The 17698-nt window shown below is 38.0% G+C and overlaps 1 protein-coding gene across 3 annotated transcripts in view; it reads left to right on the top strand.

Annotated features, from left to right (window-relative positions):
* CCPG1 (cell cycle progression 1) overlaps positions 1–17698 on the top strand; it is a 23483-nt gene continuing 5785 nt past the window's right edge. Inside the window, exons 1-9 of one of the 3 annotated variants that reach the window (XM_036389895.2) lie at positions 82–116; positions 1687–1734; positions 4375–4446; positions 8263–8377; positions 8863–8942; positions 9136–9343; positions 10343–10438; positions 13367–13621; positions 16615–16736. In XM_036389895.2, coding sequence (XP_036245788.1) covers positions 4387–4446; positions 8263–8377; positions 8863–8942; positions 9136–9343; positions 10343–10438; positions 13367–13621; positions 16615–16736 — 936 coding nt within the window. In that variant the 5' untranslated portion in view covers positions 82–116; positions 1687–1734; positions 4375–4386. Of the gene's footprint in view, positions 117–1686; positions 1735–4374; positions 4447–8262; positions 8378–8862; positions 8943–9135; positions 9344–10342; positions 10439–13366; positions 13622–16614; positions 16737–17698 lie in introns of all 3 variants that reach the window. The other 2 variants (XM_036389894.2, XM_036389896.2) reach the window with 2 other exon arrangements.

The following is a 17698-nucleotide window of genomic DNA, read 5'->3' on the forward strand; positions in this document are numbered from 1 at the left end:
GCGCCGCCCCGCGCGCAGGCGCCGGCCCGGGCGGGCCGGGTTGTTTGTGACGGCGTCACCGGCGGCTGCGGCCGCGGCCCCTCGTCCGTGCCGGGCCCCGCGAGGGCCGCGCTCAGGTAGGCGGCGGGACCGGCCCGCGGGGGCGGCCGCCCTGCCCCGGCCCGGCCGCGTGGAGCTCCGTGGGGCGCGGCGGCTGCCGCGGGGAGGGGCCGCCCGGAGCGGGGCAGAGTCCGGGGCGCCGGGGCCGGGCGGCCGTTCCGGCTGCGGGGAGCGGGTGAGCGAGGGCCGTGCGGGGCCGCGGCGCTGCTCGGGGGGCGAGCGGGCCCCGGGCAGCGGTCACCGCCGTGCCGGCCCCGGCCCCGGGCGCTGGCGTTTGCCAACTTCCTTCTCTGCCATCGTCTGCCGCTGCCTCGGCGGCTGATGCAAGGTGCTCTGTTTCATAAACACTGTGCTTTAACTGCGCTGGCGCCGAGCCGCGCTCCGCTTCAGGTGCGCTCCAGGAACACCTGCGCCGTACTGGGGGTAGAGACTGAGCCGGGAATGCCCAGCCTTGCGGGAGTCTGGCTTTCCTTCATAACAAGGAAATATTCTATATTCGGTATGGGTTGCTAAATATATTCTAAGAGAAGAATGTTACTTATGGGAAGAAATTACCGCTTAGTAGAAATAATGAACTTCCATGAGAACCCTGAAGTTTAATAGCACTGAACCTGTTTTTATTTCTGTTGTGCAACAAAGAATCGACTGTAGAAGAGAACTGAGAGTTTTTACTTGGAATGATAGCACAGCAAACTCTGTAGAACACATTCATATTCCTCTTGGTGCCCATTACTCATCTTTGTCAATGCTTATTGAAGGTTATTTTTTAGTCTAGGAAATCCTTTTTTTAGATGATTGAGCTTAAGGGTTTATTTAGACTGGAGTGGTCCTGTTTAAGGCTGGTATTTATTTTGCTTTACAGTAAATAAATAGGATGTGGTATCTCAGATTAATTTTTATATACATATCTGGGATAACTTGGTATTGTGTTATCAACAGTACATATGGTTGTAAGTTTTTCCACCTTATACTTCTGGTTTATATTTCACTAAGGATAGGAAAATAGTTAATGCTTCTGAGTTCCTGCCCCCATTCACCTAATACATACAAATTGCACTCTGAGCATAATGGATATTTAATTTGTCCAGACAGAAATTAAGAAGGTGATGCCAAAAGTGGCAATGAAGATACACAGTGAGCATACAAAACCAGGGCACCACGGGATTGGCTTTGGTTGGGTTTTTTCCCCAGTCTTTCCTTCTGGCTTGGCCTGGCATACAAGAGACCTGTACCACCCTAGTGTATCCTCCAGTTATCCCTGGTGTCCTGGACTAGTACCCATTAGTGTCATCTTGATTCAATGGGAAGTTTGAAGGCTTTATGTCTTTTTAATTCCTGCTCAAAGCTATTTTTTTTAAAGTTGCTTTCAGGAAGACAGTGGTAGCATTTCCAGCCCATTTAGGCTGGTTGGAGAAGCATATTGGTTCTTAGTGGGTCTTTGTCGTTTGCTGGAGAATCAAACTGGAGAAGATTTTGTGAGTGGGCCAATTTAGCCATTGTGTTCAAATTAGTCTTCTGTTTTTCAGTGTACTTAAGGGATTGAATTTGACCTTGAATTATCATGTACATTTTATTAATCTGTTACAGAAATAAGCTGTTTAGCTGATGATTGAAGTTTAGGAACACTGTACTAAGGTAATTTTTTTATTAAAGCTTGTAGATCTTTTAGATCTGAGTAATAAAGTGTTTTAATTTTGGTAACCGTATGTATGTTTGCTGAATATACCTGTAGGAAAGCATTTACCCTAGAGATGCTCTTCAGTCTGATACCAAGCTATCTATCTATTATAATTTGGCTAAATTTAGCAGTTCTAACCATAACCTTAGTGTTCTTCTGATTAGTCTTTTTTCAAAACTCCATTATTTTTCTTAATATTAAAATATTTAATATTTAAAATATTAATTAAAATACTAATATAAAAATTTTCTGTTTTGGTGGTTTGTCACCTGTGTGCAGGCAAACATGCACTATTAGTGTAGTGTTCTGGTTAAATACTAATAAATAACTTCTAATTCAAGGCCATTTATCAAGACAAGCGAGCAATAGGAAATGATGATTGTTTGCTTATTTCTCTGTTTGTTTATTTAATATATTTTGATGATGTTGGTACCCAGGGAGGTCCTGAAACTTTTGTTTGGGATGGGAAGATAGGTGTTTATGTGGAGCCCAAAGCCATGGTTGTATGTTGAGAAGAGAAGATAGCTTTGTGTTTCTGCAGTTACCTGTCAGTGTGTTTTTGGCAGGACAGGGAGAGCAGGATGGTGTCTGTGTTGTGTTCACCAGGCCCAGGGTGAAATGCTGGGTTAGCTGGAGGAAGAGAGATGTTGCAATGTCCAGCACAGAGTCTGCTGTGACAATCTGGGATTTCAAAATCTGTAGATGCACTGGTATCAAACTGTCCTGGTGCCCTGAGGTTGTCTTTTAAGAATTCAGATTTTGCAAGGCAGCCAGTGATATTTCTGCCAGGTGACGAGTTCTGGTGCTGGGAGTTCCCTTCCTGTGAAAGGAATGCTGCTGCTGCTGCTGGACACCCAGTCAAATTTAGAGTAATTAATGACAGCAAGCAGATGTCGTTGTCACATGTCACATGTCAACTCCAGAACTTAGTCTTTGCCATTTGGGCATTTGTTATTTTGATGATTGAAGAAGTATGATTTAAAAATAAATCACAATTAAAAAAAAAAATTATCCTTTTATGCAGTGTGATTTAAAAAAAACCCAAACAACTCAAACCAAAATAGATTTCTTCCCACCCCCTCCCAACCTGACATACCCTGGTTGAGATTCCAGGAAAAACACTAATGGAGGAAGAAAAATAGCTACAGGAAAATGACAACCATATTCAAAGTAGGGCTTTATAAAAAACCAGAAATTCAGTTTCTCTCTAAGTTTCATACCTAAGTTAATTGTTAGTGAATATTTTTGCTTAAATTGTTGTGATTGTCACCATTGCCTTTTTTTTTTTTTACAGAGGAACTGTAAATATATTAGTAGAAGTTGATGAGAAAATAGTTTTATCTTAAAAAAACATGCGGTAACTACCATAATGCAGAGATATGAGACACATGTTTACTGTGTTTTGAGAGAAACCTAAATGGAATTGGAGGTTTTATATTTTGTTGTGCCAATTTCTAGCCACACTGCTGTACTTAGATGTTCTCATTCCAAGTTTTATGTATAATCTCTGTGTTGAGAAACCAGGAGTGAAGACAGGATTGATAATAAAGTAGAGAGCAAATAAATTTAAGCACATAGATGCTTTCCTCTGTGTTCTTACTGGAATTAACTCAGAGTGGGAAATAAAGCAGGTGTCTGAAATTCTGTGAACAAAGCTTTATTGAACCATGACTTCATTGGCTGCTTTATTATGTTGATGCATAATATAACAGGCAATCGATTGGAAATTGTTCAATTTTGGGAATATTTTTCCCACCAAGATGAATCCATAGTAAATTTTATATAACAATTCAATATATTTTTTTTCAAGGAACAAAAACTGTTTTCAACTTCTTTTTAAAGCCTTTTTGCTAGTTAAGGACTTGAAAAAGTGATTGAATATGATGTTAATGAATACTCTGTATTCCTGGTAAATTCCTGTTAAAAAGGAGAAAAGATATCCAGGCAGCTGCAGCTGGACAGTTCTCTTCTGAAAGTGGCTACCAGTCATCTGGTAATATTATTAAAAAAAATAAATTGTACTTTGGGTTATTTTTATTTTGTTTTTGTAGTTGCCAGGTACTCTTAATTTTCCTCAGAATCAGTGTGAAGGAGAGAAAGAAACAGGAAACATTGATTTTGCCCAGTAGTTGAAGAAAATTAGTTCCAAAAAATCCTAATGTGTTTCTTCTCAAAAAAAACCTCACACTGTTTTTCTTGAATAACCTGTAGTTTCTGTGCATGTAACAAAGCAGAAATTATTTCATGTCTTAAAACTTGTCTATAGCATCATTGTTTACTTAATTATTAATTTATTGACTAGCTTTGTGTGTGTGTTTCTGGTCTGAGGGCTTTTTGGTTGGCTGAAATAAGTATGTGCCTAGCAAAACTATATTTGCTCCAAGTATAAAGAAGATAATAGGAAATAAGTACAAAAGAATATATTTTCTTTCTCAACTTTTATTTTGTTTTTTTTTTTCTCAATTCCAGAATAACAATTTGTGTGTTGGTATATTCTTCTGTAACATCATGATTTCCATTCTTCTGTTTATTTATTTTTCAATAGAGCAGTGAAATTGTGTGTTTTGCATATTAAAAGAGTTTACTTTTACCTGCAGTGTGCTTTGAAAATGTCTGAAAATTCCAGTGACAGTGATTCGTCTTGCGGCTGGACTGTCATCAATCACGAGGTACCCAGTTTCACATTGGTACAGTTCTGTCATTTCAGGCTATCTATAAGCAGTAAAATACTATTTCAGCTTAGTAATTCTTGTTTTGTGTGGATATTGCCTACTAACAGAGAATATAGAAGAGCAATTTAGAAGTAAATAATGAAACTACTATTTAAAAAATGTATACTTTTACTATAGTTGATACAAATTTTCATATTTAAAAGAATTTTGTTTTTCTGCAAAGGTTTTACTTTGAAGAGCTGGTAGAATTTTAGTGGCATGCATTCTTCTGTTCCACCCTGCCTGAAAACATTAGCATGCTATGTAACTTATCTGTTGTTGCTAATATATTTCTTGTCCTCTTGATACATCTGTACCCTCACCAAAACAAAGAAATTTGGGAATACTGGGCAGGAAAATATCTTGTGCAGAAGGGAATGATTCCATGATTTCCCCAAGTTTTTTCTACCACTAAGGTATCTGATCCTAGTTTTGGCAGTGGCTGTTCAGGGACAGCCCTCTGTCCTTACAGAAAATTAGAATAGGGACAAGTGTATATTCCAGCACTGTCTTGGGACAGGTGTCTGGATCTGCTGTTGGTTTCAAAGTTTGCATTGTGTGGATGAAATCAGTGCTGTCAGTGGAGTCTGGGGAGCAGGAGTCCATGGCAAGGTCAGCCCTTAGGTTTGGTCAAATGACTGCCCTGACTGTGCTGGTTGACACGGGGCCTTCAGCACCTGCTAAGGTACAGCAGACACCTGAGAATAGATAAGAAGAGTGTTTTATGTTCTCTTCCCACTGTGGACAAGGCAGGCCTGGTTGCTCAGAACCTCTGAGAAGCTCTTCCTGGTAGTGTGGGTATCCAGTATCCTCTCCTCCTTTAGTCCTGAGGATTTCTGTATCTCTGCAGATCTTGGCTGATGTGTGAGTGTAGGATGGGTGGGTTGGTTTCCTTGTTTGGTTTGGTTCTTATGTATTTAGCATTGTCTTGTAAACTGAGGAGGCCATCGAGCCAGAATCCTCAGGACAGATGGGTTGACAGTTTTGCTGGAATGACACTTAGTATTGCCTGCATCTACTTGTTGCCTGCCCCAGAAAAGAATTCAAGGACCAGTACTTGAGCTGTTTCATTCAGAGGAGGAAAGCAGGAAAAAATGACTGAAAATCATGCATAGTGTTCATCTGTTCTTCATTGCACACTCCCCTGTTTTGCAGATTATAATGAAAATGGGAAATTTGGAACCAAGCTATTACAAACCTGTGATTGCACTCATGTTTTGACAGTTCCTTGTCACAAGTGATACAGTTTGAAGTTTATAAATATTGGGCCATGCTTTCATTTCTGTTGTCAGCAAAGTGGTATTTAAGAGATGGTTAAAACTTCTTTTCCTTGTTTTGGGCTGGATGACAGGTTGGGAATCTTGTCACCAAAAGAAACAGAAAACTCATTCCTTAAGTCCAAGTGGGCTACAGTAGTTTTAACAGGCTGCTGGACTCACAGAGTTCAGATAAAAGTAAAAGGATTTGGTGGTTGAGTTCAGCTATTGAGTTACTCACTGTGAAGTGCAGACTTTATTTTCATTCTTGGGATGGTTATTTTACACTGTAACTGCAAATGAATTATGCTGTCTAAATAAGTTAACATAACACAAGATTGTAGGATGGCTGGGATTTGTCTAGTCAAAGCAGAACAGATTTCTGTGACATGGAGATTTTGTGTTCCCAGTTATTCATCCCTGATTCAGTGAAATAAAAATGAGGCAACACTGGTGTTTGAGAGCTGCCATTATTAGCATTCTTCTGGTAGGACAGCTTTGAATCTGAGCATAAAGAAAGCAGAATGGATGGGATACCCTTCACACAGCTATTACCCATGGAGGGGGGATGTGGACTTCTGTACACGGCAGTGAATTGATCTGGATATTTAGGGCAGGGGTAGAACTGTGGGTTAGACAAATTTGGAGTACTGAAGTATGATTTTCTCACATGCTGTTGTGACCTGTATTGGTGATGACACAGTGGAATCTGTTTGTGGACACGTTTTGCAGTGGCTTGAGGGGCAGGAAGTGGCTGTTGTCCAGGCTGTGGCTGCAGGGAGCTGGCAGCTGTGGGTGCTGCACTGAGTGTGGGCTTTGGACAGAGTCAGAGTGCTCTGCATTGCTGGGTTGCTCCTGAGAAAGGACTTGCTAATTTTGTGTAGGAGGGTAGGGAGGTGACAATATCTTTTCTTGACCTCTTGCTATTGCTGAGATGGAAGGTCCAGCATCAGATGAAGTGGATCAGAGAGTTCATGCATTCCCACCTGTGTGTTTTACCATGTACTCAGCTAGCCCATTATCTTGGGTTTTTAGCTAAAATTGTAATCTGTCTTAAGCAATACTCCTGATGTTTTTCTTCTTGTGGAGCCTGGGCAAACTGAAATGTTGTTATTCTTCTTCTTCACAAATTAAGAAATGAGAGTAGTGGTTCTATCACGCCGGAGAAAATTGTCACATAATAAACCTGTATATCTATCTGTAAAACCCAACCAACCCAAAAACCCCAAATAACTTTGTATTTTCTTTCCTGGGATTTCACTCAGGTTATAATAAATTACTTGTAAATGAGAGGTGAATTTCTGCAAAACACATCAAATCAAAGTTGTGATATTTACGTAGTCAGAAGGAAAAAAGATACAATGTGTTTAAAAAAAGAAAAAAATATACACAGTGTTTAACAGTTTACCAAAGGAGTTAGTTTTTGAAGCCTTTTCAAAAGAAACATGCATTCTATAATCATGTTACAAAGTTATCTTATGCAGTTCTTTTTGAGGTATCTTCCTGAAGTACAGTCTCCCTAAAAACAAAAGCATACATGTTTGCCTGAGTCCTGAAACGAGACATCCAGGGAAACTGATCTGGAAGTATTGCTGCTACTGTAATTTCACACCTGCTGTTGCAAAAATAACTACCTCTGTTTACAAAAACAGCTCAACTTATTTATGGATCAGAGTGACTTAGGATTTTTTCAGTTATGTTTCTAGTTTGCTAGTAGCCTTACTGGTGTCTCATCAGTATTTTTAAATCAAAATTACAATATAAAGATTAAATATTTGGAATTGTCAAGCATATTGCTTGACTTTAGTACCCTGCAATCTCCTGATGTTGTTTATTTGCAGTTCCTGTTGTGCTCTGGTGTTGTTGCTGCCTGGCAGCTGACCAGTAACGAAGGCTCCTTTCTGGATTAAAGACAGAAATCCAATCTAGAGTTTGTATAAATATTTGTTTTTGAGGTGTCAGAGATGTACTATATAAGCAGCCTTTCAAAATTTCTCACAGGAATTGCGATGGAATGAAGTTATACATAGTTTTTCCTGGTAGTAGTATTTATTGGAGCTCATGTTGATATGCTTGAAAGTTCTATTTTTGGGAGGGTGTGTGTATTTGCATAAAATAGATGGGAGCAAGAATTAGATCCCATATTCAAAACCTCCTCTGTTTCTCTAAATTCCATTTAATAAACAGATCTAATAAAGACAATAAAATAGTTATTTAAAATACTCAGTGTAGTTGTTAATTAATGCCTAAATTGCTGTCATTTTTCCCCCTTAGAATTGTCCTTGTCTAACATTTTTTAAGCTCGGTCATGAGTATTACACACCAACACTTGTTTCACTCTAGTTAGTTGGTATTTCACTTGCTTTTCTTTGCTCAAAGTTGTCTTCAGTTTTAAAGGCTCAGTTTTTCTGTTTCTGTTTTTAATACTAATATTCTGTTTTCTTTGTGACCCTTTCTTCCTACTTTACTATTGGAAACTCCAGTAACTGTAATGTCCATTTAAACTTTTCACCTTCAGGGTTCTGACATAGAGACAGTGACCTCGGAAAATGGAAGCACAAATGACAACCATGAGTTTGGTTCAGAAGAATATGTTTCCTTGCAAGAAGAGGAGCAGGCAATTGATGTACAAAGTAAGATATTAAAAGAGGAGCAGTTACATAAAATAGGTCAATATTTGTTGTAGCAATATTGTTTGGCACAAAATTAGTATTTTCAATAGATTTTTATGTGCTTTGTGGACCTCTGTCAGGGTATTTGCTTCACCAGTGTTGTGGAAAATAATGAGTCATTAACTTTATAAAAATATTTTTTCCTGAAATGTGTGAAATTAGTAGAATGTCTTTTATTTTGTCCATACTTTAGATGTGTTATAGAAAGTGTGCACTGGTGTTGCTGGAAGATAATTTTAAGAAGTGTTATTGATTAAAGAAGTATTCCCTAGTAAAGTCATAGATCAAATTAGAATACTTTGGAAGGAAGCATCAATGCTTGTACTCCTGAAAAATGACATAATGACACAGAATTTTAGTATTATATGTGTGTGGGCATAATTCGTGGTTGCTGCTTTTAATCTTATGTTTGTTTGCTTGTTTATTTCCTCTTTTTATTCATATAGCTCAGTGCAGCAATGATGAAGAGATCCCAGCAGTAGATAATACTCTGTCTGGTTTTGAGGAAGCTCAGACAGTTCCAGAGGTAAATTACACTAACAGACTACATTATTCAGAAGCTTCTCTAAGCCCCATCTGTCAATGGCAAGAAAATTTTTGAAGGCATTAAAATAGTCACAATTTTTTTCTTTTCTGAAGTTCCAACAATTTTTGGTTATTTGTTTAATTATGTCATGGTTTTTGTGTCTGAATAATTCTCACACTGTCCCTTTCCCTAGGAAAATAAAGAAAAAGTTCCTGATGATGGGTCCTGCATTGGAACTATTAGTGATGATTCTGACATTGTTACACTTGAAGCTCCAAAACCAGAAGAAACTCAGAGTCAGGAGGAAGCTCCTGCTGATGGTGAAGAAGCTCAGAGTTCAGAGGATTTTAACATGGGTTCCTCCTCTAGCAGTCAATATGCATTTTCCCATGTAGAAACTGGTAAGAGCAATGCAGCCCTAAGCAACTGTGCGCAAAAATGTCACCAGGGAAAAAACCCAAAGCAGTCTTTGGTTAGGGAGCCTTCTTTTTATGGAGAGAGGAAAAAAATAATGGTTTTGTTGAGTGCATATCCAAGTATTAGAGTTTTTCTAAACTCTAGGTGCCCTCTACAATTTTGTCTAAATGTATGTCTGCAATTTTTTAATTGAAAGCAATCTTTTTCATTAATTGTTCACTGTTTTAAATGGAAAGTTAATTTGTAGCACATCTTGGAGAATTAAAATTACTTTTAGTTCATAGAATAATTGAAGGTTTTCTCTTGGCAATATTTTGGGCTTTATATAAGAGTTGGCATAAATGACTAGCAAGTGGGAGGGGATTTTTGGTGCCATGAGGACTAGACAGTATGACTACAAAAACTTTCTACCACCCTCATAGCTATGTAGTGTATATTTATATATTTAAGATACTCCCAGTGCTTGACTGAAATAAGCAGTGCATTATAATCAGGAGGAAGAGGATGGATATTTGTCCAATAAAGAACCACAAACAAAACCCCAACAAATCCAAACCAAAAACTTCCTGTTTTGTTGCTGTTCTCTAGTTATCTAGTCTTCCTCTATAATTCTTTTTGGCTGCTTGTTTGTAATCTCTTCTGTTCTCTTTGTTCTCTATGACACCTTTGTATTGCTGATTTTTATCTTTCAAATTAAGTTTATTATAAAGCAGAATTATACATAAAATACTGTTTTATCTTAGAGTAGGATACAGCATTATTAAATGGTCATGTATCTGCATAGTATCCACTGGAAACAGAAAGCAACAGCTTAGCATCTAATTACAATAAGTGAAGATTTGTAACAGAACTGTCACCTTCTTTAAGTCTTCTGGGGAATCTGACTTAATTTTTAAATTAAGATTTAGTTGACTTTGTTTTTTCTTTTAGGGATGAGTTCTAAAAGTGTCTTTTTTTTCCCCCTGTGTTTTTGTACACAAAAGTCAGTTGGCTGGAGAAGCTGTGGAAGATTCCTGGTTGTGTAAAGGGATGGGGAAATGAGGTGAAAGAGCATGTATCTCGCAGTCTTCCTTTTCAAGGTGGTGTGATTACATTTGATCAGCTTGTGCAAAGCTGATTGCTTAAGGCTTGCATGGAGTGTTCTTACAATTTTTGATAGCAATCTGACTCGGTTTTGTCATAGTCATATTCTAGACAGATGCTGAAAGCCAATCCTCACTGAAGAACTTGGCTAAGCTCTCGGTGTCTTATGTGCTTCTTTAAAAAGATGTTAACCTTGCATGTAGGTTTGGAGCAGACATCAGTAAGGTTTGTAATACATTTGAGTGTGTGTGCTTGATTGTTTCAATGGATAGTTCTTGTTGGATTCCAAACCTATGTGTGACTGGCAAAAAGAATTTCTGCCATCTAACATAAGCTGATTTCAGCATGGCCTTTAGTGCTGGGCATTCAGCTGATCAAGTATTGCAGAAAATGGCAGGAGTACTTTTGCAAGTGTTTTAAATGCTGAAGTTTTAGAGGTGACAAAAAGTGGCAATAGAAATCTTTGCCATCCACATCTTGTTGAGTGTTCTTTTGTGGAAAAGGATGAGCCTCAGATTCTTCCTAATGTAGATACTAAAGGATTTTCTGCCACTTCTTTTTGCAAACCAGTTCCTGTTGAGATTGCCTTCATCATGCATACAGAAATGTTTTAATATTGCTTCATGAGTGAAGTTCAGACAGCAGAAGTACCCATATGCTACAGTGAACTGTATCTGAGCTGTGTCTGTGCAGAAATGTCAGCTGACTTAATCTGATTGCTGGTATAGATCTGACACTTCAAAATCACAGCAGAAACAGGATTTTGGGCTGCTATTGTGGTCACACTTGGTTTCATTTGTAGTCCTTTCCATCCTGGTACTATTAGAGCACAGCTTTGTACTGAATTCTTACAGCAGCTGTAAGGCAGTGTCATTCTTGCCTGAAAGTGTAATTGCTGTTGACAACTTGGCTGCAAGTGCTTATGAATGGCTTTAAGTATCTTACAGCATTTTTCTTTCTGATTGTATTTTTTCCCTCCTTTCCTATTCTTGGCTGTCCAGTGTGTATCAAAGAATTTTCCCATTTGGCTAGAAGCAGCTCTTGTTCCTTAACCACTCTGGTATTCCATGTGTGTAAGCTTCTTTGGTTGTTGAAAAACCCTAAAAAAACCCCACAGATGAGCAAGAAAAACACCTCTTACTAAGTTTGTCCTGTATATTTCTCTATAATGTCTGACCTCTGCATTCTAGGAATGCATATTGAATGTTTGCCTTTGTTTTCCAGGATTGGGAAGTATGCATCTGCTTAAATGACTGGGTCTAAAATGGTGTCCTTCTCTACTAAGCTATAGAAATTCATTTAAGTGTCTGCATGTCAAAATCACTGTTTAAGTCTGGTTTGACTGATTTACTAACATGGAGTTTTTTGTTAAGGGAGGAAGTTGTCTTTCATAATCTGTCATGTTGCTTGTCCATGGACTTGGAAATTAGAAGTGTTCCAGATACTAACTGATAATCTTTTCTGGGCTTTTCTGATGCAATCACTTCTATCAAGTTGTAATTTATTTTAAGTGAAGAATTTTAAGTGCTAATGCATTTTATAGATAATAGCTAGCACTGCTTGGCATTCTTGTCTGTTCAGTGATGTATGCATGGCTTTGCTCAAACAAATGACTTTTCAGTTGTGAATTGTTCAAGGACAGACTTTTTATATTTGTATTTTTACATTCTGAGTAATGACGTCTGCTAAGAGAATGAATAACCATATTTTAGGAGGGGCATTAGCATTGTGTGGCTGTGAGCAGCAAAATTAGTGTCCAAACAGGAGCACTTTGTCTAGAGAATTCACTGATCCCATTAAATTTATTCCAGACCTATGAATTAGGTACAGAATGTAGATACTTGAAAGCTAGTTTTCCACCTACTACGGCTTCCCTTTGAGATTTACCTTGCACTTGAAAGTTACACTTTTAAGGAGAGATTAAATAATAATTACTTATATACTGGATTATATAAATCTATTTACAGTATATGCAGCAAACATTTGTACAAATGGGAACAAGCAATTACAGCTCTGTTATTTTTCTGGTTAGAATATGTGGCTTTTGGGCCATTAGAACATGAACATACAAATGGTATAATAAATACAATCTTGCAAAAATTCTATAAAAGGTATTTTTTTAAGGTTAGAATTTGTTATTATTGCAAATCTTGCACAATTTACCAAAACTTCAGTCAGGTAATAGAAGAGTGTTGGGAAAGAACAAACAGAAAAGCACTTGGGTGCATTTTTTCCTGTGCAGTAGTGGTTGAAAATGGCTTTTTTGAAAGGTGGGTAAAGATGGTAACAGGTAGTATATGATAGATATTAAAAGTAAACAAAATTGCATATTTAAATAAATTTATATCTTGATTTTGAATATTTCTAATAGCTACATTAATGGAACTGTAATGGAATTTTTTCTGCAGTTGCATGCAGATCACAGAATGAAATTTTTTGGGGATATGTAACAAAACCATATCTGTCTTCTCGGAGGCCTTCTTTTAGCAAGCCTTTGTATTGCTCTTTCGTTATTAGGTATTTCAGTTTCAATAGCTGCAAGAGAAGGAAAACTGAATTCTTTGTCTTTCCACCTCACAAGAATTTGCAGGGCCAGTACATGTATATGCTTTAGAAGGCAGGGTTGACTGAAACACTTTGTAGTGAGTGAATGGTAAGGTATGGGGAAGTGCCATACAGCTTTTTAGTGATGATTTCTTGATTCTCTATCATTTAGTTTTAAAAAATTAATTTTTAACTTTGAAGAGCACACATTGTTTGCATAATTTCCAGCACAAACTATATAATTAGAATTTTAATTTTGTTTTGTTCTCAAAGGTAAACGCCAGATCTATTCTGCACAAATATTATGGATCTTGATAGTCATTTTGCTCTTTATCACAGTACTCAATGCATTTTAACCGCCGCCGTATGTTGCTTTTCAGTGTTCTCCTCCCAGGCCAGCCCCGAGGAGTCGAGCAGCGATGAAAGCAGCAGCCAGGGCAGCCCGGCCGTGCGCAAGCGGCGCCCGCGGCGGCGGGGGGTGTCGGGCTCCGAGCCCGAGGGGGCGGCCCCGGCAGAGCCCGAGGCGGAGCCGCCCCGGGACGAGCAGCAGCAGCGGCAGTTCGGCAGCGGCCTCAACAGGTGCATCGTCCTGGCGCTGGTGATCGCCATCAGCATGGGCTTCGGACACTTCTACGGTGAGTTCAGGGGCACAGAGCGCACAGAGTCCACATCTTATGCAGCAAATGCTGTTTTATTGCGACTCCCATGTTTATTCTTGTTCTCTGCTAACCCAAACCTAAAGATGAGAGAAAGCCACTGCAGCTGTAATGATAATACAGAGAGGTCCTTTAGCAGTGCAACTGTATGTAATATACACTACTTCATACAGTAATGGGGTAAATAGTGATTTTTCCTGAGTAGCTCTAGTTTTATATGAAAATAAGCCTTTCTAAAAACACACGTGATTCATTGGAGGTGGGGATATCATTCTCTTTGGATTTTGTGTTGACCGATTGTTAGGGATTTCAATCTTGGCACTTCTTTTGAGATTTATATTAATTTTCACTTGATCCCAATTTTTTTTTATTTTTAGGTAAACCTGAAGGTAAGAACCTTGAATGATGTACTGTGTATGCTGTGCTTGCACTCAGATTTACTTCTTAAACCATGCGTGTGTATGTGTGCACACACATCCATATATGTATGCATACTTACATTGGGAAAATAAAACAATGAATCAAGTCTCAGGAATTGCTAATGTATGTGGGATTACAGGAGCAACTAAGCCAATCATACAAACTCATTTTATGTAGCAGTAACTGGTGTGAAAGCTGTTTGATGAGCACTGGTGTGCTAGAGGCATAGAGGAGCACAGTGACCACAGCAGTCTGTGATAGTGCTTGTGGGGGAACATGAGATCTCAGTTGATAATCACTTCACTGTATTTAGTTTGGTGTTAATAATAAATACTATCTTTTTAAAGAATTTGGAGATGAAAGATACACTTTGAATGTGGACTCAAGTTAATACATTTATTAAGGAATTCACTTGTTCATTCATTGAATCTGTACTTCTAAATAAAAATTGTCATCATTGATGACAGTGATGGCAGCATTTTTCAGCAGAAGGAAGGCAGCTCTGTGTGGCTTCAGTTTTTGCTTCTTCAGGTGAAAGTTCTTCATGGTTATGGGATAACTTATCTTTCTACCACTAGAAAGGAAGTGAAGTTCTGCTTCCATCTTCCTGTTGTTAGGTTTGTTTTTTTTTTCCAACACAAACTTGCAGGGAGAATCCATCTCCCTAGATGACTGCTTTGTAATTTTGTGGTTCAGCTTGGAATGAATGTTTCCCACAGCACTCTTCTACTGTTAGGCTAATTGTCATGTAAGAGGATTGGAAGTGTAACTTTTTTTAAAATTACTTTCCTTTTTTTGGGTCAATATCAGGATAGTGTTTTCCTTTTAGCTAGAGCTCTAGGACCCCCTTAAGACTTTCAGAGATGTAGAAAGCAACTAGATTAGATTAATGAGATTAATTAATAGATTTTAATCAACAACTGTATCCCAATCAATACTAAACTGAGTTAACTGGTTTTATGATGCTCTAAGAAGGAGAACTGAAAGAAGGCAAACTTTTCAGGTGAAGCTTAAATTAGGTAGAGGGTCCTTGCCAGAAAAATGTCTCCTTATGGACATTCAGATATTTAATTTTTTTCTTTGACCAGAAACTGCAAGGGGGACTATAGCTATAATGCTAGGGATTTGGATTGGCTGCTTAAAGAATCTGAAGGAAACTGTGACTTAGAGTACCAGCTGGAAACACAAACCCATTACTGAGAAGTGGCACCTCAATATGTTAATTTTTAGTGTTGCTAAATGTCATTTTTCCTTACTGTACTTAAATTAGGATTTTTGATAAGGAGAAAAAGAGGGCTTTAAGTGTTTTTTCTGTAATTCAGGTTCTACCTAACATCAACCCTTTATGCTAAATGATGATTTTTCAGATGCAGGCTTTAGATTGTTAGGATTGATGGACTTCCTCAAAAGTGTCTATAAAAGATAAATATTAAAATCAAATTTACTGTCACTATACTTAAATTTATTTATGAAAGGATCTGTGCTATCAAGAAGTGTTTACTAGGACTCTGCAGACTTAAAATCATTGCTGTAAAAATGTTGCCTTTGCTTAGGTGAATTGAACTATTATAGTTCAGCTTGGTTTAATAGAACAGTCTTTTTTTAAGGTCACACTTGACAATAGATAAAAAAGAAGAGAGCACAAAACATTCATCAGTGTAAGTGTACTTAGAGTATTTCTTCTGTTTAACAATATGTCTCCCACTGCCTTTAAATACAGAAATAGAGCTCTGAATATGCTGCATTGGTTTTGAAAGAAATACCTAAAAATTGCTGTTGTCTTTTCTCTAGAGTCAATTCAAGAGAATCTTAAAAGCAAATATATAAAAACTACATCAGTGTTGGGATTTAGAACACATGTCTTAGGTGAGGAAGTACCAGTCAAGAAGCTGTTCTTGACAAAAAAAATTGGTGGCTAGTACAGCAAAGATACTTTTTCTGAAAGCCAGGGTGTCTCAGCCTTTGTCTGACAATTGAAATTCAGACAGGACACTTGCTTACTCTGCAGCCTTTGCTTATGGATAGGGACAAGACACAGCCTGCAATACTTGCTGCTTTGTGAGCAGTGTGTAATAATTGTATTTCTGCATGAAAATTTAAACACTGTGCTATAATACCCTCTTATTCATGTAATTCAATTAACAGTCAAGGTTGGAGTTCTGAAGTGGATAATGCATGGACCAGTAGTCTCTCTTTTATCCTGGTTGACTTGCATGTTACTAAAAAACTTACAGAGAAGTCACAAATATTTTTTCTTGCATAACTTGTTGGTTTGGATCTAATTTATTTCTATGTAATGTTCCAAAATTCCTTTATTTGTTATTAATGAAAAAACAGTGTAGAAGCAAATTTTTGGGTCTGAGAAATGGATTATCATTAAAGGAAACGATTTTGCTACAGCTAAACAGTTACTGGTAAGGACAGGGCTGAAATGGCAAGGTAAAAATGTTTTTCAATTTGCAGAGAGAATGAAGATAATGCTTAGGTTCCTCTGTTCCTCTAACTGCTTACTCTAAGTCAGTCTATCAAAAGAAACTTTTTAATCTTTGTAGGTACAGTGCAGATCCAGAAACGGCAGCAGCTGGTGACAAAGACACGTGAATTAAAAGATCTGAAAGATGACCTTTACCAGTGCCAACAAGAGCAAGGAGATCAAGTGCACCACAAAAGGGGGGTAGGTGTGAGCTTAGCTGGAAGTCATTGCACAGTTCTGTCATTATGTGTGTGTTTTACACAAAGTGAAATGAATTTCTCACACAAATCCATTTAATTGTTGTCTTTAGCAAGTTCTTTCAGAGAACTTTCCCCTGAATTCTTGACAAATGTTTATGTTGATTGAATTTGCTCTCGGAATGTGGTTAAACATACTGGGTTCTATGTCTGTAGTCTAGCAGTTATCTGGACACAGAGACTGTTTCCCTATGACACAGTGCCAGGTTGTCATCAATGAGGACAACTGAAGCAGAAAATGCTTGTAAAAACATGTTGAACATACAAGTTTTGTGATTTTGCTTTCTAAATTATCAATAGTTATTAATTTTTTGAATACTTAAACCATACTTCTGTTTTTTTGCTATTGCATCATCCAGAGAGAAGATTAGGGAGTGGGTATTTTTTTAGATTTTCTTTTATGTGTCTGTTAGCAGCATTTGTACGTAATTCAGTATGTTCTAGAGCTTGTCAATGATGCCAACAGACTGGGGAGCTCTTTTTTGTGTTAGTATATAGTTACACAAACAGATATTTTCAGATTTGATTAAAAATCAGTTTGTGAACTTCTGCCCCAACAGCTAAATGCCTTTGCTTCTTCTAATTTTTTTGGTAATCTGTAAATCCAGTTTGCTGAACATAAATCAACAGCAAAGATGCACATTTTGATTTCCTTTGAAGATGTTATGAGTTAGAGTTCATGTACCAATGACTATTCTTTAGCCAGTTAAACCAGTACAAGTGAGGGGTGATGACCTCTGGCTGGCTGGGAGAGTTTCTCACATGGTCTTTGTTGCCAAGAAAGTGTGTGATAAACAAACCCAACTGAGATAAACAAACCAGGTCTATTTTTGCATCTTGGCTGTGCATGTTTCATTGCATCCAAAATGACAAGTAAGCTCTGTTTGGGCTACCTTGGTTTTTCAT

The sequence above is a fragment of the Molothrus ater genome, chromosome 13 (genome assembly GCF_012460135.2).
Source record: "Molothrus ater isolate BHLD 08-10-18 breed brown headed cowbird chromosome 13, BPBGC_Mater_1.1, whole genome shotgun sequence".
In the NCBI taxonomy this organism is placed as follows: domain Eukaryota; kingdom Metazoa; phylum Chordata; class Aves; order Passeriformes; family Icteridae; genus Molothrus; species Molothrus ater.